Source organism: Pipistrellus kuhlii, unplaced genomic scaffold, assembly GCF_014108245.1.
Source record: "Pipistrellus kuhlii isolate mPipKuh1 unplaced genomic scaffold, mPipKuh1.p scaffold_m20_p_3, whole genome shotgun sequence".
NCBI lineage: Eukaryota > Metazoa > Chordata > Mammalia > Chiroptera > Vespertilionidae > Pipistrellus > Pipistrellus kuhlii.
The window spans coordinates 186,664,991-186,691,362 of NW_023425529.1; the positions used below are offsets into that span (position 1 = coordinate 186,664,991).

The 26,372-nt window shown below is 42.4% G+C and overlaps 1 protein-coding gene across 1 annotated transcript in view; it reads left to right on the top strand.

The window, feature by feature from the left end:
- Positions 1 to 21,815, top strand: part of GPM6A (glycoprotein M6A) — a 78,215-nt gene extending 56,400 nt beyond the window's left edge. Inside the window, exons 3-7 of the mRNA XM_036457251.2 lie at positions 6,710 to 6,866; positions 12,679 to 12,832; positions 15,314 to 15,390; positions 15,945 to 16,010; positions 19,702 to 21,815. Of these exons, the coding sequence (XP_036313144.1) occupies positions 6,710 to 6,866; positions 12,679 to 12,832; positions 15,314 to 15,390; positions 15,945 to 16,010; positions 19,702 to 19,854 (607 nt within the window). The 3' untranslated portion in view covers positions 19,855 to 21,815. The remainder of the gene's footprint in view (positions 1 to 6,709; positions 6,867 to 12,678; positions 12,833 to 15,313; positions 15,391 to 15,944; positions 16,011 to 19,701) is intronic.
- Positions 21,816 to 26,372: the final 4,557 nt, after the last annotated feature.

Below are 26,372 nucleotides of genomic sequence, written 5' to 3' on the forward strand. Positions count from 1 at the left end.
ATAACACACCATTAACTACTTAGTACAACTATTAATAGTACCAATGGATACATTCAAAGATTTCATAAGGTTTAGATAAAGTAGAGATTACCCCAGGTGGGGCTGTGTTACAGAGATATCAGCCATCAGAATAGATAAGACACGTAAGTGAAATAGGGAATATAGAGCAGAGGTAAGTTAAAGCTGATTTCAGGCAAAACACACTTGGAAATAAGCTAAGGAAGGCTTGGAAATAATGAGTAAGAGAATGATTGTGCAAAAAAGACTTGTTGGCCAGCCTTAGTGATTTACAGAATCCACTTTTTTTTCTCCATCGTTCTTACGCTTGATTCAGTCAAATTGAGTACGTCTACCCCATATGCTTATAAAGGGAAAGAAGCCTGTTTACTGGGTGTGTGAGCCCAAAGATAAAACCAATTGTCCCAGACCCCTGTCTTCCTCCTCAGACACACATACATACATCTCAAAGTGATCATTGTCTATGGCAATTATGAAGGACTAGCACACTGAAATCTGACTCTTCCATTTCACTAGCCATCTGTCTAGCATCCAAATCTTCTCCTCATGAATGAATTGCAAATCACCTCCATTCTCATGCAATCTCCATTTTAGACATAACATTCTAAATACCATTAGCCTTCACCAATGGATGGTGATCTGAAATCTAAAATGTACCTCCAAGTCTTCACTGACAACAACCATTAATCATTTTGTCAAATTCTACTTGTGGTGTGGAGACCTCTCTAGAGAGGGAAAGAGTGAATTTCTCAATATATTTAAAACTAACTCTGCTCCTCCTCATTTACTTGTTTTCCCAGAAGCTTTTCCTCCCTTAATCTGTCGGTGTAGTATGGCAAGTCCATGGTCATTTGCTGGCTCCAAATGGTTGTGGCAATGAGTGTGTAATTTCACCCACTGTTCCCGTTGGAGAATTATTCCCACACCCCAAGTACAACTTCTATTGTCCCACTTAGCCAGTTAGGCCTCCTAGCACGGGATACAGCTCAAAGCTATGCCACATCCAACTAGGCAAGGAGGCCTGCTTTCTGGTTTGTGATTCAGACTTTGTCATCGCCAAGCCCCCCTGGCAAGGTGTGATCACTGTGCTCCCTCCGGGTCTCTTGACCAAGTGAGCAACTATGTACAGTAGGTATTACTTTTGCAAAACAGATCCACATATAGGACAATGAAATGTGGAAACTGGCTAGAAAATTAGATACTATCAAAGAATTCAAACCACTAACTTGGCTCAGTGACTTGGCTTCCTGAATAACTTCCCTTAGGACTGAGCAAGGGAGAGCCTTATTGATGGGTACACACCCCTTCCCCTAAAATGTATTAGACAGGGATTGTATCGGGGTCTTGACAGATTATAGTGAGGGCTGGGCCACTGGTACTATTGATTTCCAGAGGGACCATATTTCATTTTCAAAATGTTATGACTGTCACTTGGGGTCAATGCGTTAAAAACTGAGATTACTAGGTAGTGAATTCTTTGATATTTAATGCACACATAAAAATTAGTTCCTGTTTGCCTAACCTAAAGCAAACACAAGCAGTAAGCTCATAAAATATACTGTTTTTGCTCTCAACTAATGTAATGAGTGTATAAATCTTTGTCTGCTTGTTGTTCATGTTTATTCCTTGGGTGTTAATGAAATGGGAAACTGTTATCAGCGAGTTAATGGATGGGAGTGAGAAGGAAAGGAAAGCAGGAATAAATTCATGGCACGATAAAACCAGGTTTCATAGGCTCATGGAAAGCACTGCAATGCACAAACCATCTGTTCTGACCCAGGGGGTTCATAATGACACCAGCTGGCTGAACTCTTCTATTTATAAGAAGTTAAAGGATCAGATAGATTAGTATTGATGTGAGATTATTGATTAGTTGTAGAGAGTCAAAACTAATTTCAGTTGTAGCTAGAACTTCAGTTAGAAAACTGTACTGAATTCCTGACTTCTGGTAAAATAAACAGTGAGCATCTCCTTGGGCAATATTTCAGCCAGACTGCTAGTTCTGAAATGAGTGTCTTAAAAAAAAACACCCACTAATATAAAACAACAACAACCACCAAACCAGTACACAACCATGAGGAATTGAGACAGAGAGACAACAGAGCGTGTGCTGATTCTGGGGCCAAACTCCCTGGGTTTGTTTCTTGTGTCTCTGTTCCTTTCTACATGCCTCACCTTGGACATGTTACTTCACCTGCCTGCCCAGTCCCTCACAAGTAAAAGGGACTCACTGATGCTGCCTATTCCTAAGTTTGGCATTTTAAAATGATTGTAACATAGTTCACACATTATAAGCACTAACATGTTGGTGATAATGGTGGTGACCATGGATATCATAATGGTGGTGACCATCTATACTAATAAAAGGGTCATATGCTAATTATACTGGGTTGACCGGACATCTTCCAGACATCCGACTTCCTTGTGGACAAAGCCACATTGGCGGGGGCCAAGTCAGAGGCAGTTAGGAACGATCAGGCCAGCAGGGGAGCAAGCAGTTAAGGGTGAGATCAGGCCAGCATAAGGGAGCAAGCAGTTAGAGGGCGATCAGGCTGTCAAGAGAGGACAGTTGGGGGCAATCAAGGCAGGCAGGCAGGCAAGCAGTTGGGAGCCAGTGGTCCCAGATTATGAGAGGGATTGCCAGTGGGATTGGGCCTAAACTATCAGTCAGACATCCCACAAGGGTTCCCAGATTGGAGAGGGTGCAGGCCGGGCTGAGGGACACCTTCCCCACACACATTTTGTGCACCAGGCCCCTAGTGGTTATCATAATGGTGGTAATCATGGCTATCAGGATGGTGATGTCTTCCCTGAAGCTGTATCACAACTTGAATGGCCACCATCATGCTTCCTAAAGTCTGTTGGTCTATGGACCACAGTGGAGCCAATCTATTCATGTAATGAGTCTATGAACTTAGGTTTTAACTAGAGTAGATTTTTCAGGTACATACCTGAGTAGGTTTCAAGCTGAATTAGAATTCAAAGATCTAATTTCTATTCACTTTGATAACAGCCAGGAATACAGAAACTTTAGGGGGAAAAAATAGGTACAAATAAGAATATGATGGTTTTATATTAAAGTAATATTAAGATTATCAGGTAGAAAGGAAACTTGTTTTGTTCTTTGTGGGTCAGAGAGAGGTTTGGGCCAATGAGTTCCAATTTATAGGGAAATTGTTGTTTGGCTTGTTATAAAGAACTTTCTAAGGGTCAGAGTTTTCGAAAGAGTTTAGGGCTGCCCCTATGAAGGTGTTCAGACAAAGCTAGTGATGACAGCCCAGAAGTAAACCCTTGCATGCACAATGAAATGATTTTCAGCAAAGTGTCAAAATGATGACACATGCAGCAAAGATGGTGTCATCAACAAAGGAATTTGAGGAAAATGGATATTCACTTGCTAAAGAATGAAATTGGCCCCCATTTTACATCATTCATAAAAATCAACTCAAAATGGTTTATAGAATGAAATGTAAGACCTTAAACTATAAAATTCCTAGAAGAAAACAGAGAGGAAGAACTTCATAAGATCAGTATTAGGGATGATTTCTTGGATATGTGGCAGAAGCAAGAACAGACACATGGGACTACATCATACTTGGAAGTTTCTGTGCGGCAAAGACCACAGCAGAGTGAAAGGCAACCCGCAGAGTGAGAGAAAATATTTGCAAACCGTATGTCCAATAAGAGATTAATAATCAAAACATATAAAGAACTCCTGTCACTCAATAGCAAAACAAACAAACAAATTACCAGACTTACAAGTGGGCAAAGGTCTTAAGTAGACATTTCTCCAAAGAAGACAGACAAGTGGCAAACAGGTACATGAAAAGCTGCTCAACATCATTCATCATCAAGCAAATGTACATCAAAACCACGTGAGATTCCACCTCACAGCAGTTAGAATTGTCATTATATAAAAATCAGAAAACAACAGCCCCACCCTCAAAAAATAACAAGTGTTGGCAACTATGTGGGGGACTTGGGACACTTGTGCTCTGTTGCTGGGAATGTGCGCTGTTGCAGCTGGTATGGAAAGCAGCATGGGGGTTCCTCAAAGTGAGGAACTGTCATGTGACCCAGCAATCCCACTTCCAGAGGAAATTCCAGTTTTCCTCTACCAGCAAATCTTCTAACTGGGTATGATTTGTCTACACAAATGCTATTGATTTTTGCATGAAATTTTTATATCATACTACCCTGCTGGGTTCTTTTATTATTTGAATTAGTTTTATCATTGTAAAATTAGTGCAGCGTCTATCATTTGTAAATAGAGGTAGTTTTGTTGTTCTTTTCCAATTCTTTGGCGGGGATTACTTTCCCTGATCGAAGTGAATTGGCAGATACACCCAGAACAGCTTTACATGGAAGCAGATACTGTCCTTCACTTCCTTGTTCCTGACTTTACTGGGGACACCCGTTGAGTAAGATTCTGGGCTTGGGGTTATGATATTTACATATATATGAGAACAATCATCTATTCCTGTTTCTCAAGAAAGTATTAGAAAACATGACTTATAGGTTAAAATAAAAACAATCAGTAGAAGATTATGTGGTGAGGTTGTGTGTGTGTGGTAGTATGTGTAAGGTTGTGTATGTGATTATGTGTGAAGTGTGTGTGGTTGTGAGAAGTTTTGTGAGTGACTGTGAAGTTGTATGTGTAAGGTTGTGTGTGTGGTTGCATGAGGTTGTATGTGTTGAAGTTGTGTGTGTTGAGGTTGTGTGTCTGTGTTAGGTTGTGTGTGTGGTTATGTCAATAATATATTTCCTGAAATAGTTAGCTGTACTATGGAGCATTTCTCTATGTTCAGTTATAATTTTCCAGAGAGAGAAAGAAAATAATGCAGTGAGATAAAATGTTATAAAATAGATGTACAATTTTTCTACATACTATTCATTTTCTGCAACTTTTCAATAGATTTGAAATTATTCTCAAATACAAACTAAAATCTATTATTAAATGTCACTTTAGCCTGGACATTTTATGGGAAAGCCCATTTCACCAAGCTCTCCAGAGTGTCTGTGAGGTCCCGTTAGGTCTGTCAGTTAAATCCTCAGATTGTCTGACACACGTGAGGAGCTGACGCATCATCTGCCTCATTGCCCTTGACAAACACAATTGTGACAATATTTAGATTTTCAAACTGTGGAAAGCAGCCACTTAACAATCTCTCCAGTACATTGAATGTTAGCACGCTCTTCTTGATCTTTTTTATACTCCACAAATTCACTTACGCTGTTCTTTAAAAAATATTGCGAAGGCTGAAGAGGGGGAGGGGACAAATGGAAGGGGTCAATGGAGGACATCTGTCATACTTCCAACAACAAATTTTAAAAAATATTGTGATAGCATCCAGAGTTTGCAAATCTCCATGAGCATGAACTAAACTTCTATGCCCTTATCTCTCTCCTTGTACACATTGAACAGGCTTTCTCATCATTGCTGCCACCTGCCTGCTCCACTCACTCTAACTCAGTGGTTGGCAAACTGCATCTGGAGAGCCACATGCGGCTCTCGAGCTGCAGTTTGCTGCTCTGCTGACTGATGAGTTTGCCAGCCACTGGGTCTAACTAATGCGGAGAGGCACAAATGGTGCAGGACGGTGTGAAATAGAGCCCTGCGCCTACACGGCTCTCCCGGCTGCAGGAAGAGAGCGCTCGCTAGCATGCGTGCCTCTCCACGTACCAGGACGCACAGCGAGCTGGCTTCTAGAGGCAGCAAGACGATTACTTTGTGATTTTTCTTCGAAAGGGTTTTGGGGTTCCCATACAATATTTTGAATAACAGAAAAATCCATCTGCAATTTACAGGAAATACACGCGTCTCTCTCTCTTAAGTATTTAATACATGGGCACTAGATTGTGAGAAAAGAAGGAATACCTACCTATGGAATTAGGCTCTAACTTGGCTCAGGCCCAATTCCATGTAGTGTCTGTTAGTGATTCTGCTCATCAAAATCACAACTTCTCTCTGAAACTATGTTTTTATGAGTGATACTATCAGCAGCAGACAATGCGAGGGATGGTTTCCAGTAAGTGTGACAAAATACAACCACAACCGACTCTTACCAATAACAAAAATATGAGGTGGTAACTTTCTCAAAAAGGAGTGTATCATTAACCATAAAGCTTTGCTCCTCTCTTCATGTAAGTTTTTAAAACTCGGTGACAGATGTGTAAGTCTTTCAATTTGACATTTCGTCATAATTAGAGGCCTCACATGCTGATGACCTTGCTTATCAGCCGGAGACTATTGGTATGATGGCTAGGGCTAGGTAAGCCAACGTGTGGTACCCGAGAGCTGACACAGCCAGTGCATGTACCTCCATGAACACACAAGAGGGCGACAGTGAAGGGTGGTGAGGGTGCGGGAACGTTTGCATCTTCCTGCAGCATAGTTTCCCTGTGATGACACATCAAAGCAAACTTCACCCGGACCAGCCTGGCGTGGGCCGGCGAAGGGCAGGGGGAGGGAAGAGGAAGACACTTAGACATGGCCAGCCCGGTGCACAGATCCCCGAGTGGCAGAACAGAGTGTACACACAAACAGGGGGCCCGTGGAGCCCAAAGGCGTCTCCATGCAGCTTCCGTGGTAAACATCAACACCCTTAGCTCCCATCCCAGAGGAGGCTGAGCGGGGCCCTGGCTGCAGGCCAGCCGTGCGGAGGTGCTGACGGTCCCTGTCTCCCCCCAGGATCGACATCTTCAAGTACGTGATCTACGGCATCGCGGCTGCCTTCTTCGTGTACGGCATCCTGCTGATGGTGGAGGGCTTCTTCACCACGGGCGCCATCAAGGACCTGTACGGCGACTTCAAGATCACCACCTGCGGCCGCTGCGTCAGCGCCTGGGTATGCCGCCTGCCCCTCCGCGCTGCGCGTGTGCATCCTGGTGCACGTGTGCTTGTCCTCCCCTGCCAGGAATTCAAGTATTTTTCATTTTTCATTTTTTAAATATATTTTTAAGAAGATTTTAAAAAATATATTTGTATTGCCCTGACCGGTTTGGCTCAATGGATAGAGTGTTGATCTTCAGACTGAAGGGTTCCAAGTTCAATTTCCGTCAAGGGCGTGTACCTTGGTTGCAGGCACATCCCCAGTAGGGAGTGTGCAGGAGGCAGCTGATCGGTGTTTCTCTCTCATCGATGTTTCTAGCTCTCTATCCCTCTCCCTTTCTTCTCTCTGTAGAAAATCAATAAAAATATATTTTTAAATATATATATATTTAAATATATATTTATATAATTGATTTTAGAGAGGGGGAGAGAGAGAGAGAGAAACATCAATGATGAGAATCATGGATTGGCTGCCTCCTGCACACCCCACACGGGGGATGGAGTGTAACCTGGGTATGTGCCCTGACCAGCAATCAAATCATGACCTCCTGGTTCATAGGTTGATGCTCACCCACTGAGCCACGCCAGCCAGGTTCAACTATTTTTTCTTCAATATAGTAACATTCCCTCCTTTAATCACTATCTTCACTCTTAGAATATTATGTTCTAAATTATGATTATTCCATATGAAAATTCAGTTTCAAATTCTCAAATCACACACACACACAACACAATTGGTTTTATTTTGGAGGCAGCAAAACTATCAATTGACTTATGATTTTTTTTCCCAAAAGGGCTTTGATATTTCAATATAATATTTAGAAATTTCAATAACAGAAAAATCCATCTGCAATTTATAGACAATACTTGGGTCTCTTCCCCTTAAATAAGGTCTCTGTACCTTAAATTTGGGGGTAATTGTATCATCTAATGCCTGTTTAATTATGATATGAGGTAAGAATTATGCTGTCACACTTATTTAGCTTTAAAGCCTATTGGTATGATGGCTAGTGGTAAGCCAACGCGTGTTACCCTAGAGCTGACACAGCCAATGCATGTACCTCCATGAAAGCACAAGGGGGCGACAGTGAAGGGTGATGCAGGTGCGTGAACTTTTGCATCTTCATGCAGCAGGGTTTCCCTGTAATGACACATTAGAGCTGCCATCCTTGACTTATATGTTTTCTTCTTTTCCAATGTCATATAAGAACAGGAATTTAATTTCAGCTCATATTTCATATCAAATAAGGTATCTCTAATAAGGAATGATACAATTTATTTCAATCACAAAAAGCTTTTTCAAAAGCCTGTTAACCACAAGCTTTCCCCCAGCTTGTAACAAGTTTTGTCATGCTGCTCCTCTCAGCGGCGATAAGAACCTGATACGTTAGCCTGTAGCATGAGTATCTGGGTTGTCTCTGGAATGATTTCTTATAAGACCCTTTGGAGGGACGGGGGGCAATGCTTATTGCAATATCTAAGTTTTTAGGATCAGTAATATCAAGTTACAGCTCGGGAGGATGTTAAGTGAAAGGTCTTGGATTAATTTAAAAAAAATAAAATATGGCTATTTAATAGGCCAACTTTCAGTAAGAACTAAGTGATTTCTCTATTAAGAAGCCAGATCTAATTTTAGATCCATTTATATACTGCCAATAGAGGATATTGAAGTCAATTAATGATAGGCTTTCTCTTATCACTGGGACAATATTACTCATTTTTAAGTATTTTTTTCTTAAATGTATTGGGGTGACATTGGCTAATAACAAATACGTTTCACATGTACAACTCTATAATCCATCATCTGTATATTGTTGCATCTTGTGCTCACCACCCAAAGTCAAGTCTCCTTCTGTCACCATGTATATGACCCCCTTTACCCTCAGCATCCTCTCCCACCCTCTTTTCCTCTGGTGACCGCCATTCTAGGTGACATTCATTGTGACACATCTGTGTGCCTCAGTAAGCCCCTCAGCTCCTCTGGCTCATGGTTCACTCATTTACAAATGAGACAGTGGGTCATCTCTAATTTTCCCTGCAGCTCAGGGCCCATGATTCCAAAGCACCTGTGAAAAGACAGAGAAGGGGGTCCCCAGGCAGATTTCACCCCCCGGGAGCCACCCTGGCAGGGGGAGTCAGTACTAGGGGTTTCATGAGAACGGTCAGGTGACTGCATGGCACTGCATGCGGTGTAGAAGTCACAGAAGAGAAAACACATCTGTGGACGGTTAATGATTTGCTCCTGTGCAGACAGCTCAAAGCCCTCTCAAATATGAGTTTTTGAAGCAAACATACAAGCCACATTTTTTCAGTAATAGTCACAATTGTGTCACCAGTTCTTCCCAACAGACTGGAAGGATGGCAGCCACTTCATGGGCTCCTCCAGAGGCACCCCCACCTCTGGCTCAGCCTTCCACCTCACTCCTTCCCAAAGAAGCTGAGCTCCTTCTTCAGGCCAGCAGCTCAGTAGGGAGGCCTCTGCATCCCAGCAGGGAGGCCTGGCTGTCCAACCATGCCTCATGCAGGGACAGCTCCCCTGCACACCCAGAGCCGGGCACCCCTCTCCCCGCCACATGCCCTGAACCCCTCTCCCCACCACATGCCCTGCACCCCTCTCCCCACCACATGCCCTGCACCTCTCTCCTCACCACATGCCCAGCTGGCTCATCGTGCTGGATGTGTGACTCCAGGGAATCAAAGGGGGAAAATGAATGCTTTACCACTCACCCATCTGCTACTTACCTTCCTTTCGTTCCCATTTCCCTTCTGCTGCTTCCTTTTCGGTCCACAGGTGGAGTGTTCGCTACAATCTGCTTCATGTCCTGTGCCTCAGCTGTGAGCCACTTTCTCAGGTGGCCTCAGCTTTAAAACATTCTTTTGAGACTGTGCCCCTCAGCTTAGCATCTACCTGATGCGACTTCTCGGTCACAGGGTGGAAACACTCTGAGCTCGCTCTGTCAGTGATGGAACCCAAAGCGGTCTCCCTTGGTTAAAGCGGAAGCATAATTGGACTGATAACTCTAAAGCCCTTTCCATTGAGGGGTTATCATTCTGAAATGTGTTACTGTGAAGAGACAGGTCCCGAGTTCCAAGTTAGTGAGTTGTTTCTATATTCCGTGCCAGAAACAGCTCATGAGACGGGCCCTCCTCAGCCGTGGCCTGGATGGAGCCTGGTGGTGCGTGCCTGGTGCACAGAGGCTGTGCCTGCATCAGGAGCTCCATTTGGCTCACATCCTCGGAGTTCGGGTCTGCCTCCCTCCTGAGTGTGTGTGTTGCATCACAGCAGCACGCTCACTGCGGGCCTGTTTCCCGGGGTTGAGGTGGTTCGGAGCTCAGAACCTTTGGGTCAGAACCACTTGCTGCTTTTTGTCAGCACCATCAGCTTCTCAGGTGTGAGTTTTACCTGACTGGTGCATCTCTGCTCAACGAACTGTGAATGTCTTAGACATCAAGGCTAAATTGATGAGAATTCAGGTGAAAAACCAATGACCATTCACGGTCGCTCTCAGGTCAAACACTGTAACCTCAGTGACGACACCTGCCAGGAGCAAACGTCGAGGCTAGCCTCCTCCCGAAGGGCAGGGACACTGGGCCTCTCCCATGTCTGCAGTCCAACCTCCTGCTCAACCTCCAACAACCAATGTCCAAGTGGAGATCAAAACAGCGATTGCATGTTCCTTTAAATGTCATGTAAGAAGAAATAACTCCTAACAATCTTGTTGAATTGAATGCTAACACATGGTAGCACGTGTGTAACATATGTGTGGCACAGCTGAAGAAGTGTGATAACAGGATGCTTCCTGTGGCAGTCATTTGCATGCTCTAATGAAATGGCACTGAAACAATGATGTGATAATGAGATGTGCTGGATATTAATTATGAGTCTGGCACCCAATCCCGATCACTCTATGGCAGTTTTTACCACCCAATATCGATGAGTTAGGGTCAGCCAACTCAGAGAAATTTTACTAAGTTTTATTTCTTGGTGAATGCAAAAGTCAGCATCTTAGTAAGTGTGAGTGATGTATAAAAAACAATGGCTGAAATACAAAAAGCCAGCAATGCCACTTCATGTATCTAACGTCCAAAAGGCCCCATCCTCCCCTCCTCCCTGCAACCAGGGCCTGAGCTACTGGAAATTAAAATTCAGTGTTGATCGAGGCCATGAAAAGCAGATGCAACTGAAACAGGTCACTTCTGTCTGCACCTGACCTTTAGAGATACAGATTAATTACCAATTTGCCAAGCCAAACAACTTCCTTTGAGTTTATTTCTGATGTTAGATTGATGGTGGACTGTGGTGAGTTTCCTTCGGCTCCATCACGGCCCCAGAGGTCAGCTCACTCCCAGCTGGTGAGTGAGGACGGATGTTGAAGGTAAGGATGTGCCAGGCTCCCATATGGGCAACCCAGTCCCTGACTTCAAGTCCAGGAATTCTCTTCTCTCTCCCAGTTGTTGTTTGTTTTAACTGTATTCCCAAACAGACGAAGTGGAGGTGAATTTCACAATGAGTTTCATCTAAAAATAGATATTAATAAGGCCAAAAAGATCAGGAGAATGTCTTTAGTCCTCATACTGTTCTGATAAGACTAGTTTATTTAAGATCCTGAAAATAGACCAGTGGTTTCCAGAGGCTGGGAGTGGAGGGAGGGGAAGTGGGTGAAGGGAGTCTAGACATGCAGACATTCAGTTATAGAGAATGAGCCTTGGGGATGCCATAGGTAACAATACTGTGTTACATGTTTGAAAATTGCCAAGAGAGAAAGTCTTAAAGGTCCTCACCGCACACACAACATTTTCTAAATGTGTAGTGTTAACTAGACTTACTGTGGGCATCATTTTTCAATGATACAAATTTCAAATTATGAGTTAGTTATACTGTGTTCACACGTGCTGGTCATCAGGTGTTCTGACTCTGATCTGAAACTATACCACGATTCACTCATGAGACACTATAAGCAAAGAGTGGCTCTCTCAGGAGGCAAATTCATATTTTTTTGGTGCAGGCAAACATGCATCTGCACCCAGAACACATCTTTATCCAACTCCCAGTTTTGTTGTGAAGATGTAGTTAAGGGTTGTTGGGTTGTGAGGGAGAAAGGGAAAGAAAATTGTATTCTTATTGGGGAAAAGTACAAAACACCAATCATAAAAACACAAACGGTAGCCTGAAAGAGCCTACTGCTAGGTGAGTTACCTGGAAGATGTCTGTACACGTAGGTGTTCCCTGCAGGCAGGAACTGAGTTTCCCCTCTGACCAACAGGGTTAGAGCAATAACTGAGTGACACATTTGCTCATTCCTTCAGTCCATGAACACTGCGTCAGTGACAAGTGTGGATCAGTCATTGAAATATGGATATGACTGTAGTCCTAAAAGTTCGCTCTTGGTCTTGATGTTCATTCCTGTTTTCTGTGTGTAACTGGCAAATGACTTGCTAGCATCAGGTCAGGCACATAGGTGATGGTGAAGGCTGTACTCTGACTGAAACAGGATTCAACTGTGACTCATTTTGCACAATCTACTCTGAATATTCCATGTTTTCCGAAGTTCACAGAACATGTGGTCAGATTCATAAGATCACTGCACCAATGAACTGGGCATTGAGAGGCAGGCGGATCACTCCTTGTATATCCCAATCACTGCCGTGGTGACTCCCCAGTAGGTTTATTCTCCTAACCTTGAGAGCCTCTTCTGTTTCCCACGCCACAGCCCTCACCAGTGTTGTATCTACAGTACCGAAACCCTTCGATATGGCACATTGTAAGCAAAAAATTCTTCTTTCCCAGTGGATGACACGTGTTCTCTCTGGACTTTTCTCGGTTGCAGTTCATCATGCTGACCTACCTGTTCATGCTGGCCTGGCTGGGTGTGACAGCTTTCACCTCCCTGCCCGTCTACATGTACTTCAACCTGTGGACCATCTGCCGGAACAGCACCCTCATGGAGGGGGCCAACCTCTGCCTCGACCTGCGTCAGTTCGGTAGGTGCATCTCTGAACAACATCTCACAGTGTTTTCCCTGAGTAACTGCCTCAGACAAACTGCCAGTCACCTTCTGCCAAAGGGATGAAGCGACCAGAGTATCCATTCCCTTTTAAGTCATTGCTCTTGATTATGGATGGGCATTTGAGAAGGCATGGGAATTGATCTCACAACGTGAACATGGAATCACCCATCTGACTCCTCGCACTTTCCCAGGCTCAGTGGGTGCAGCCTGTGTTCATGCCCCCCCCCCTCATGTACATCATGAGGTCTAGTCCAAAAATCACCTTAGAAATATGCACTTCATTGTCTTCTGAAACAGGATGAAGATACTGAGCTTTTTTGTTTAGTTTTATAATTTTTTTTTATAAAGAACTCATCAGGCTTTCAAAGTGGAAACAGCCACCTAATCATATTCTACAATATAAGGAGCTAAATTTCCCATACTGCAAATCAAAATAGTCACATTTCCCCCAAAAAAATGTGTGTTTTAATATTTTATTTTGTTTATTCTTTTAATTAGTAGAGCAGGAAACAAAGACTCTTAATAATTGATAAGTCACTATTATAAGTTTCAGTTTTATTAGCAGGGACTGATATTATAAAAGCTACACCAGCTTTCTTTGCATTAGAATTTTCATATAAAACACTTTATTCATACTCAACATTTCTGTATTCTTACACTTAAACTGTGTCATAGATAAAGCAATATACAGTTACTTATAGCTTACATTCAGAGGGATTTAAATTCACCTCTCCAGCAGACTGGGCTAGGACCTCTAGCCATCCTTACCCTAATCCAATCAAGAGTTAAGAAGGTTTCAATCTGAGGTTGAGTCTCTGTTGGACTGGCCTATTTCCACCTCACCCTAGGGGGTTTCTGTTTATTGTCGAGCGTTTCTAGTTACACTCAGGTGGTAATAACAACAAAATCAAAGAATGTTAAATGAACCAGAAGTCCTCTTTGGTTATTTTTATTTAGGGCTGAAACCTCACGTAACAATAATATTTTTATGTGTGTATGGGATCATTATGTGTGGACCCTATTCTAAATGGTTTATATACATTGACTTGTTTAATTTTCACAAGAGTTCTGTGTAGGGGACACTATTACTACATCCCTTATGACAGAACTGAGGTACAGGAGAGTAAATGGCTTGCCATGGTTACACATCTAGTAAGTGCCCAAGCAGGATGCAATCCTGGCAGGCTGGCTGCAATATCTATGTCCCAAATTTTCAGTCTACTGCTTCTCCTGTGGAAAGGTCAAGTCCAATCTCACCTACCCTATTCAGAATTTTATTCCTTTATTTGTAAAACCATGGGAGCTATAGGTTTTATAAGAGACATGCAAATCCACACATTCAAATGGATGTTTTTCACAGAATGACTATTAACATCTCACCTACTAACATCTGGGAACATTATAGGTGGTTAGCATCTGGGAATGCTGTAGATAATTAACATATAGATGGTTAACATTGAGAATACTTAGAGAGTTAACATCTGGTAATGCTGTAGATGGGAATCTGTAGATAATTAACATTTGGGAATGCTGAGATGGTTAACATTTGGGAATGCTGAGATGGTTAACATCTGGGACCATTATAGATGGTTGACATCTAGGAATGCCGTAGATGGTTAACATCTGGGAATGCTGTAGATGGTATTCTCCAACGAGGTTTCCTTGTGGTTAGGAAAGCAGGAATCTTTCACCAGTTGGTGTCCTCGGGTCCTGTGGCTCCACGGTGATAGTGTATATAGAATGTGTGTGGGAGCAGTGTAACTGTTCTGTCAGCACCCCCATCTGTCAGACCAAGTCCTCAGGTCCCTCAGTCTGACCCAAGTGAAAAGAGGATGATCTGCTCAGCCACTGAGCCACACCAGTGGGACAATCCTTATTTTGATCATTATCCCGAGTGGTCCTGAGATAGTTGGTCCATAAATCAACTGGACCAAGGTCAATCGAGTGACATCACAGCTTTGTATCCCCCCTCACTGACAGCACTGTTTTCCGTCTGAGCAGAGAAGTCCTCCTTTGGGCCATGTGCTTCTATAGTCTCATAGGAGCTTGGTGCACATAATGATATGAGATCCAGGCTATGGACGGTCTGGGACGTGGCCATCACTGTAGCTGCGATGCCTACGCCTCACATTAATGACTGAGCCAAGCCCATGGCCACAGCTCACCTGAGATTCAGGTGCTAGTCCCGTGAATTCAGACTGAACACGTTTGGCCTTGCTGAAGGCCGCAGAGGTGGGACCTCCCACTTACCACTCTACTCATAGTCACTCTCCAGCAACGAAAACCCAGGAAGGAGGTTTCTATCATAAAAAATAAATAAATAAATAAATAAATAAATAAATAAATAAATAAATAAAATGGACTGTGCTTAGATTTTATCTGCAAAAGTTTCATTTCCTCTCTGGGCTCCTGAAAACCTGTGCAATGCTAACCCGTCATTGTCTACATGTCGTAGGGATTGTGACCATCGGAGAGGAAAAGAAAGTCTGCACTGTGTCGGAGAACTTCCTCAGGATGTGCGAGTCCACGGAGGTGAGATTCTTGCAGCCTTCAATTTGGAGGGAATTTTTGCTCCCTTGTGTGGTTTGAAGGGTGCATAGTTAATTCTACACTCGATTTTCTCCTTTTTCTTCCAGAGGCCTTTTTTTTTTTTTTTTTTTTTTTCCGTAAGATTATGCAGGAGGTGGGGCTAGAAAACAAATATGAATTGCATGTTCTGTGCATGTTGATAAAAATGATATCTATTTTAAATTTCTTCCAGAAACTGTCATTTTAATGAAAGTTGAAAATTTTTAGATTTCCTTAAAAAGAGATAACATCGCCTTCTATTGTTATATTACTGAAAACCATTGTTATTCATCATGGCCTCATCTTTATAATGAAATCATATCACATGATGCTGCTGTGAAGGCTGACATGGTTTTCAGGAGGAAAGATCCTGTGACGGTGTTTTTGGAGGAAGGGGTTCTTGCAGGCTCACCCCTGTTGAAGATGTACAAAGCTCTTACTCATTAGAAGCCTTGGGCCTGACCCCTCTTCCACTTGAAACTCTGACACGTGTGTTGGTTCTGTGGTTTCCTCTGCAGCTGAACATGACTTTCCACTTGTTCATCGTGGCGCTGGCTGGCGCGGGAGCAGCAGTCATTGCCATGGTAAGATCTCAGGGATCTCGACATGATTTTTCCATTGGAATTAGAGGTATTTGCTTGTAGAGATGATTATCTCAAATGTCTGACATTCATAGGAATGATTTATTTTATTATCATTTCCAAAATAAAGTGAGGGAACTCTAGGTTAATAAAGGCTTAGCCTGAAGCAGTATTATCATCAAAACAGAGATAATATTGGTAATCAGTATACGGATTACAACACTCAGTGATATGGTAACATTAATGAAAATAAGCAAATTCATTAGCATGTAGACATCAAATTACTATTAACATAAAATTATCTCTGTGGCATATATGAGTGTGTCAGTGCACTATCCTACATAATAAAAGAACAATATGCAAAGTGACCCTAATGGTGGAACAACCAGTCACTATAACATGCACTGACCACCAGGGGGCAGATGCTCAATGCAAGAGCTGCCCCCCGGTAGTCAGTGCACTCCCACAGGGGTAGTTCTGCTCATCCACAAGCCAGGTTGAGGGCTACAAGCACAGTGGCAGTAGCAGGAGCCTCTCCCTCCTCTTCGGCAGCACTAAGATGTCCGACTGCAGCCTAGGCCCACTATCCCAAGTGCTCCTGGGATGTCTGACTGCCGGCTTAGGCCTGATCCCCCGGGGAGTGAGCCTAAGCCAGCAGGTGGACATCTCCCGTGGGGTCCCAGACGGTGAGAGGGCACAGGCCGGGCTTGAGGGAGCCCCCCAAGTGCATGAATTTTCGTGCACCAGGCCTCTAGTTCTAAATAATATCATCACTCCTTCACTCACATTATCCTTTTTTTCTCCTTAAATAAGAACACTAAAAAGCCATTGAATCACTTATGAGAAAGGGATTAATTTTGTTCAAATAAATTCCGGTAGTTTAATGTCAATGTCTTTTCTATCTAATTTTCTTCAGAAATATTAACAAGTCCTTAAAGTCAGGCTCTTAACACATGATCTGGACCTATTGTGTGCCAATCCTGCTCCCCGTTTTTAACTCCCCAGGAATTCCAGATTGCTTGCTGGGATGCTGGGGGTCAAAACTGCTCCAAGCATCAATAAGAGCTCCTGCAGTCAAATATTACAGAAATCTAGAAAGTTCCTGGAAACGTCACCTATGTAATAGCCATTTCAAAATGCAAAAATGATGAATTGATTTGGGTTTATTTAATTCTATTCCTATGGTGTCAGTGCATTGCCTAATGTGTTGGTAGAAGCAGCACCTTTTGACAAATAAGAGCATTTTATCTCTGGTCAAAAACTAAAAATAGGAATGATGAGACAACGCTAATGTGCTAATGAGCATTTCAAACCAGTTACTTTTAGTGACTGCAACTCTTGTATTAAGATATGATTCTGTTTTATTAAAAAGGATTTCTAAAAATATCTAACAAAACCAACTGTGTCAGTGCTACAGCGAGTTTTCAGATATTTTCTTCTTTTTATATCATACTAGAGGCGTGATGCACAAAATTCAAGCAAGGATAGGTCTTTGCAGCCCCAGCTGCCTCAGCTGCTGCCTCACAGCCCCAGTCGCCTCAGCTATAACTCCATCATTGGCCCACTGGTCTCTATGAAAGATTATCCAGAAAGTTTTTCTGGAAGGCTATTCCGCCATCCAGCCTAATTAGCATACCAGCTCTTTATTATATAGGATTAATTCTTCCACATTTTAGATTTTAGTGTAGAAACCTCTAATAGGAATTTCATTAGAGAATATGAGCTGCTTAATAAGGTCATGGTGGCTGACTAATTGGAGGGATGATAGTAAAAAATCAGCAAAGACCTTATCATCCCTAACCCTAACCCTAACCTAACCATAACGCTAGCCCTAGCCTGGCCTAACCCTAGCCCATCTGTAGCTTAAGGAACGGATTATTAGAAAATGTACTAAAATTAGCACGTGCTCCACTGTGTGAGTTTTTGGAGCTCTTAGGAGGCTCCATATGCCCACAGAACTGTGGACTTGGCACTGCACCAGCTTCCACAATAATGGTCACCTATGGAGGGACAGTGGCCAGCCTGGCGGCTGTGTCCCTGAGCCCAGGTGAGGCGTCTGAAGACCAACTGGGAAGCACTGGCGTCTGAGCTGGAGTGACATTGAAATTCAAACATGCAGACATACATCTTTGATAATAACTTAGGGGCCATATTTCCCCAGACTTTAAAGGGAACATCTGAAAATATGACATTTTTTCACATGGCAGGTACTTGAGTACCTACCGCTTGCCAAACTCTCCACAGCACTTGTTATGTTTACAGCAACACAAAATCACCACACTAATCTTGTTAATAAGATTTATTCTCCTTTTACTGTGGATAGGCCACTAATTAAAAGAATGTCACTCACAGTTCCTGCCTACATGTGGCTTATAGTTTTCATTAACCAACATGCAACATTTCAGAGGAAATAGAACATTCTGAAAACAGCTTACTCTGATGGGGATGCATAGTTTCCTTAAACTGTTGTGTCAAGATTGTTTTGTTATTTTTTTTTTTACTGCCTCTTAATCAATTACCTTACTATACCACAGCAGGCACCATTTAGGGTGGACTTTTCATTCTTGGTGTCCAACTGTACTTTCCTAGAACCAGCCTATCTCCTGCCTTTCAATGTGTTCTTGAGTAATCAAAATTTTAGTGTTCTGTTTTACTAAGTTAGAGATGAAAATATTGCCCACCCTTCAAACTTAGAGAAAGTAAATAACTGACCACTTGGTTTCCCTTTCCTGTTTACCCATCAAAGTCCATTGCTTGAAAAATGGCTGTATCTCTCGCATGATCCAAGAGGGAGGGTAAGAAAGAAAACAAATAAGTGGCCTCATGGCTGAGTCAACCCAAGTCAAATCTGGATGTCATTCCCTTATCCCAGACCAGTGGTCGGCAAACTCATTAGTCAACAAAGCCAAATATCAACAGTACAATGATTGAAAGCCGAAAACCAACTTCTATGCATGGGCCAGGAAGTTTGAATAGCACTGTATGTGCACGCTCGCATGTAATATTTTGTGGAAGAGCCACACTCAAGGGGCCAAAGAGCCGCATGTGGCTCACGAGCCTCAGTTTGCCGACCACGGTCGGAGACAAATCAGGAGCTTCCTTTTGAAACATGGCTCTAGTCTCGCACAAAATCTATGACACCATATTTGCTCTTGTGTAGCTTAAATCAAATGGGAAATGCAAAATTCACTGTATGGGGATTTAACTCGATAATTAAATGCACAGATTTATTTGGAATTTTCCATGATCCCCCTTTCCTTTGCTCAGTGAATAGTATATTCTCCCATTAATTCAAGTTGACTCAAAGTATATATGAAACTATTTCCAATGATGGGTTAGAAAACATACATCCCTGGACATGAAATGTATCATCTTGTGGTTCAGGCAGATGAGGGCAGAATAGACAGAAAACATCACATCAAGGTTCAGAATCAGTCTTGGATATTTCAGAATTAAAAAAGAAGAAGGAAAAGAGAGTGAAAGAAAGAGAGTCAAGATGGTGTCATGTCATTGGAGGAGTGAGCCAAGAATGCATTTTATTTATATTGTTCCTATTACCACAGAAATTTTGGTCCATTTTATTAGTGAATGTATCTTATATAACTATACATTTTGAACATTTCTTTCCCAATAGCAAGGTGAACTGAGGACATTGAAAAGGCTTCCTATATAAACTATTTTTGTCTTTGATTAGGTTCACTACCTTATGGTTCTGTCTGCCAACTGGGCATACGTGAAAGATGCCTGCAGGATGCAGAAGTACGAGGACATCAAGTCCAAGGAGGAGCAAGAGCTGCATGACATCCACTCTACTCGCTCCAAAGAGCGGCTCAATGCATACACATAAGCAACACCTTCCCATCCTCCCACTCAGATGCATTGGTGTTTAATTAAGGGCCATCCAACCATCCAACCATCCAACCTTTTGAAGAATAAAATGCAAGTGCTTCTCATCAATGATATGGAGGGTGACTTATGAATCACCCGAATATAGTTCTTTGTTGTTTAGCACTTAACTTCCGAATCTGTTAAATTGGTGTAATCAGATCTCTTCTACAAGCTCCTGTCCAGCCCTTTTCTTTTCTTTTTTTTAATTTCTCAACATCATTTAATAATTCTTAAGATCAATGAAACTAACATTGTCAAATACAGAGATTTGATTTTTAACCACTTCCCATGTTGTTATACATAACACCTATTGCATTATTTCTTATGTTTTGAAAAGAAAAGGTAGCTTTTTATACTTTTTAGTTTTCATTTCGGTAACTAGCTTGACTACAGGTAACCTTCAAAGGGACCATTGTACATTACCAACCACCGACAGAGATGACACCATGATGACTCTTCTTGAAATACGGAAATCTTTCTGAAGATCAGTGGCCACATGACTGTAGGCTCTGGTTAATGTTTTCAACAATCTAAGGTGCAATTTCTAAATTTGTAAGAGTAGGTTTAAAAAAAAAAGTGCTTCTTATCTTTGTTAACGTTGTGTTTTTTCTCGATGTTTGGAAGAGGTATTTCCCTTGGATTCTTCAAGTTTATGTTGTGAGCATGTAGAAACAGTGATGCTAATGCATGGCTAGTTGCCTTTTTGAGACTGTGACACCAGGCGTACCTTTTAAAGTTTAGTACAGAGACGGTTTTCCTGGGAATAACGACTGTGGACCTGCTTGGAGAAGGGTCTCTTTGTGACGTAAGCAGTGGCTGGATTGGAACTTGAATATGCTAATGTGGAACATTACTTGCCTTCATGAAGGTGGCATATGAAAAATAAGCACACTCACCCCCCAGAAGTTGTGTTGCCTACCTTAGAAAGGTTCCGTGGGTTGCACCTCTGTAAACTACCCCTCAACCGTGTATGATATATTTGAAAAGGCTTCCATTACTATAATAGCTTTGCTTGCAGCCTCCCCGATCTACGTTGGCTTACCGGTAGTGTTTTTTAGAGTACGGTAGGAGGCCACTGTAACCTTCCAAAATGTGGTGGCACATTTGTGTTTTCCTTTCCGGTGAGTCATTCTAACCAACTGTTCATTCACACTCATTTATAAGAAGTACCTATAGCAAAGGAATAAAAAGAAAGCAATCAGTATTACTGGACCAAATTGGGTTGTTTGTTTTAACCTGGGCTCGTGATGATTTCTAACGCTACAAGAATGCTGTAAAGTGTCTTTTCAAATGATGTCGCCTGACAAGACATTTTTGTCAGTGTATAAAACCTAGGTAGTATATTGTGCACTGATTTGACCATTGTGAAATCTCCTATCAACGTAAGTGCATTTCTGATAACATTTATTGAGTGAAACAATCTTTGTACAATGACTAGCCATGCATCACCCATGATTTTACAAGTTCTTGTAGTACGTAGGGATATCACTAGGGTTCTCCATGGCATGATAATGCATCTGTAGGATTATTTAATTAATCTGGAGTTTGCTTCTCTGTTTTTTATTATCTTCCTGGTTCAACATTTTTTCCTGGAATATGCAGTATTACAGATATTCAGCAGAAGTATTAATGGGCTTCTTTAAATTCTATATGGTAGTGTTTCAGTTCTGTGTCTTAACAGTTTGTGATGATTTTTAAAACTGTCTTTTAAACTTATGTAATGATGTTGACTCTCTTGCCTTTTTTTTTTCTCCTGGTATTAGAGTTTGTATTTTCACAGAGAGTGCTTTGTAGCAGGCATTACAATTAATCTGTTTTGTACATACATGTGCCAACAGCTTGATGGTGGCGTTTTTGAAATGTAGAACAAAGTGCTTGCAAACTGTAATAAATATACACTTGTGTACTTTGTGTACTTATTATTCGTTTCTGCAGTGTTTCTTTTGCTTGTTCTGCTCATTTCTCTTTCTTGTGTGTGCACATTGTTTTCCAACATGATAGGTTCTCTTTCCTTTGGATTCTTATTACCTCAGTAGAGCTGACCCAACACTTTGAACTTCAGTGGAAATTCTCTGCATAGACACACAGAATGGGGATGAATGCAGGGAGGTGGGGAGAGCGTGAAGCATGACAAACTTAGAGGCCATTTCATTTAGCAAATGGTCACAGTTCCCGTTGTGCTGCTTTCTCACCTACTTTTTGTTGTTTTGTGCTTCCTTTAGTGCTTCATAAACTAACAGAGAAACAAAAAAGACTAATGTGTTTCAGCAGGAAAAATGACTTCTTGGTTCACTCCAAAATATCAAGGTAAGAGCAATGAAATTAAAAGAATATATATATTTTTTTTTTTTCTAGACTTTTTGTTTGTTTGTTTCAGGTGTAATTTCTTCTGGCCAAACTAGAAGTTATATCAATTTGAAAATAATAACTATTTCAATAAGAATCTTATTTTCATAAGGCTTAAGGTTTTGTATCAGTCTTGAGTTATCTATGTATTATTAAGTAGCAACTTAGAAACTTCACAGATTTAGGTTACAAATATCTACAATAATTGTAAGTAGATTTGGACAAAAATAACCAAAGAGTTAATTTTAAGACAATAAGAAAAGTATCCCCTATCTACATCTTATCAAATGGTAATTTTTGTTCTTTCTAGTGTTTATGAAATTCTTAGCATAGCAGCAAGATAAAGAATTATATGTTAAAAAATGTCAACATGAACAAAATTTCACATTTTAGGATTTTTTTTAAAAAACTGATCATTATTAGATAATTACAATGTTTGAAAACTCAAAAGGCCATTTATCTTTGTAATATACACCTTTATCTCTAGAAAGCACAATTTCCTTTGGGGAATTTCCCGCCAGACTTTACTGAGATATAATAAACACACAATCCTTCGGGGAACCATGAAGCTAATGGTAAGACTAGGAACTCACTCACTCTGAGAATGAAACGTGTGTTGGCCTGTTCTGAGGTGGGTGTAATCAGATTACATCTTCATGTGAAAATTTAGAAATAGCAGCTCTTGATTTTTTCACTCAAAGATCAAGTACACTTGACTTTCTCATTTTGTTTTGTTTTCTTGGTTATTTGTTGTTGTTGTTTTGCCTTTTAGGCAAAATAGAAAAATATTACTTTAAAGTACGGGGTGAGCAAAATTCTATATAATAAAACAATAATCCTATATAATAAATGCCTAATATGCAAATTGTCCCCTCCACTGGGAATTCTACAGGGAGTTCGACCAGTTTAACTGCTCGCTATGATGTGCTCTGTCCACCAGGGGGCAGCACAGAACATGGCAGGTGTTGGCAATGCAGCATTGGCAGCAGGCGGCAGTGGGCCCTGATGAGAGTGGGACCATGGCGGGATGGTGGAGTGGGTGAGCGGGCAGTACTAGGCCAAGGTAGGTGCGAGTGAGGCCGATCACCCTGCAGACCTCAACTAGTGGCAGCAGCAGGGCAGGTCACTGCCCAGCTCCCAGGCACTGAGGGAGGCAGGCAGTGGCCCGATGGCTCAGGAGAAGGGAGCGAGCGGGGACTCAGGGACCCAGGTGCTGCCCAGGACCCAGAGGTCAACTGGGGCCTGCCCTTTCACACCAGATGCTCCTGCTTCAGTAGCCAGCCAGGCCTATGGACCGTACCCATGCACAATTTCATGCACCAGGCCTCTAGTTAATAAATCCTCACACAAGAATAAACTCTTTCACATACTCACCACTGTGGACCTGCTTTTGCCCACCTCCGTATATTTCATAGAGCAACTTGATAGCTGAACTATAATGAACACAGTGGAATCTGAATTAAACTATCATACCCTTTAAAGTCCATGAAGCAGGCCGAGACCAGTTTGGCTCAATAGATAGAGCATTGGCCTGCGGATTGAAAGGTCCCAGGTTCGATTCCGGTCAAGGGCATGTACCGTGCTTGCGGGCACATCCCCAGTAGGGAGTATGCAAGAGGCAGCTGATCGATGACTCTCTGTCATCGATGTTTCTAACTCTCTATCCCTCTCTCTTCCTCTCTGTAAAAAATCAATAAAATATATATATTTTTTAAGTCCATGAAGCAAGTCAGCACTAAATGCTGCTGACTTCAAGGCCAGTGTCTCCCTGTGGGTGGAATAAACCCAGACGTGTCAGGAGTGTTGGGAGAGAGGGGCCAGGAGTTCTCCGCGGGGATAGGAACAATTTGGGTGAGGGCTGTGCAAATGTGCCCACAGCCACTGCTTACCTCCAGCTGGAGAGAGACATTACTCTGTGGTTCCACCTCTTCAGGCAGGGATTGGCTGATTTTTGTATATGCACTGGACCAGGGATCAAACCTGAAACCCTGGTGTATCTGGAAGATTCTCTAGCCAACTGACCTACCCAGCCAGGGCAGGAATTCACATTTCCTATTCTCTGAACTGCTCCACAAATTGTTTTTAATTAAGATTTTATAGTTAGAACAGACAACCAGCAGCACCCTAGAGAAAATGGTTATGTAATCTCAGGTCACTCCACGGCCTAGCATGAGCCATTCCTTCTAAAAATTCCAATTGCTGTGTCTCTATAGTCAGCTGGGGAGGTTTGAATTCTCTGCCTGTGAAATTCACTAATGAGAAATGTCTGCAAGATGATTTCATGTCTCCTGCCTAATTGTGCTATGTGAGTTTCAAGTACTGACAAATTAGGGAACATTATTAAGACGATTACAGGTTGTAATTTAGTTAGATGATTTATTTTAGGCTCAGAACACATCCTGTTTTGAACACATCTCTGTATCTCCCCCGAAGGCCCTAGCACAGTGCCCCAAAGACAGCTGGGCTGCATCAATATTTGCTAAGTGAGTAGATTTTGTAGTCTGGGTCTGTAGCTACTGTTTCTCAGAGAAAATGGGAGACCTGTGTTAGAATTGGGATTGAAAGAATGATCCCACTCCATGGACCAAAGGTCAAGTACCCCCGAGCGGTAGCCAGTTCGCAACAGGAAACCGTTGCATCGCTGATCTTTAGGACCTTTGTGAGTACCGGAATTTCCCAGTTGCATGTGTAGCCTCCTTCTCCCTAAGCTGCCGCCTACACAGGCACAGACTGTGTATGTTATCCCACTGTCCAGTGCAGGCTGGGGGCTGTGCTAGGTCTCCGTGGGTTGTGTCTTTCATCGTTGGGATGAAGATAGACACCCCCCTCTCTCTGGGTCTCCTCTCTCCACAGGTAGGTGTTGGGAAAAAGTGATACCAGGGGAAAGGCATAGGATAGCTCCTTAGTGGTTGTTGAAGATTCCTAATATCTGTCTCAAGGAAATGTAATGCTACATCTTCTCCAGTGTGCCTTCCTCAAAACTCTCAGACTGGCTGAAGAGTCACAGCTTGCTCTGAAAATTATCTCCTTTGGATGAATTGATTATTCTACCTGTTAATTCCCTCCCAAATCCACTGGTGTTTATTCTGCACACATGGTGGGCAAGAGACTCTGCTGGCCCTCAAGGAAACACTAGTTAGTTTGGCCCAAGTGTGGAGATACACACACACACACACACACACACACACACACACACACACACAAATATCCACACAGAACGTGGAAAGGGGCTACATTTACAATAGAGTAAACCAGAAGCCATATCATCACATGTCTGTGCTTTTCCCCACACGACAGCAGAGGGAACAACAAGGCGAGGAAGAAAGGCTTGTTGAGCGTTTATGGTGAGAAAGTGCTAAGTGGTTCCTCCTCAGAACACCGGCAACACACATCACGTGCATCCATACATGTATAGACACCACTGACACTTTTAGGCTATCTCTGCTTAACATGTCGCAACATGTGTGACTGGAAAAGTCGTGACATCAAGTGGCCTGCTAGTTTTCTTGCATGAGATCTGATGACTGTGAAGGGCATGCGATGTCTCACTCCCTCTTTCCAGGGATGGGGAAGATGGCTGAACAGAAAACCTGTCGCAGAGAAATGAAAAGGCAGCCAGAGCCCTTTTCAGAGAATTGTCGCGCGCTGCCATCTAGTGGCGCTCATGACGCATAGACATGGCGCCCTCAAGGATGCTCCTCTCCCTTCCCCTGCTGCAGGCCTCCAGGCACAAGGGCTCCCCTGCGCACAGGGCATTTCTCACTGTAAGGCCCTTATGGGGCCTTGGAAGAGTCTCAGGCCTTTCCACGCAGTGCTTTACGTTAAACTTCTGCTGCTCTTTAGGCTATGAAACACTGGGTGCAACGAACATTTGTGATCGGTTTTACTCCACGTTCTACATAAAGCTAAAGAAAGCCCCCTCCACCCACCCCCCATTTTTTTCCTAATTACATTTTTTATCATCTAGGAGAATATCTCTCTAAATAGTCTTGCCACTTCCTGTTTTAGACCTCTTGTCATCTGAGAAAAGCCTGTGGATTACGTTCTTCTGACCTTTTTTGAAGTGCTTGCCTCAATTTCCCATGTCTGTGCATGTGGCATTGTCCACGTTACAGTGCGCATTTTTAAGGC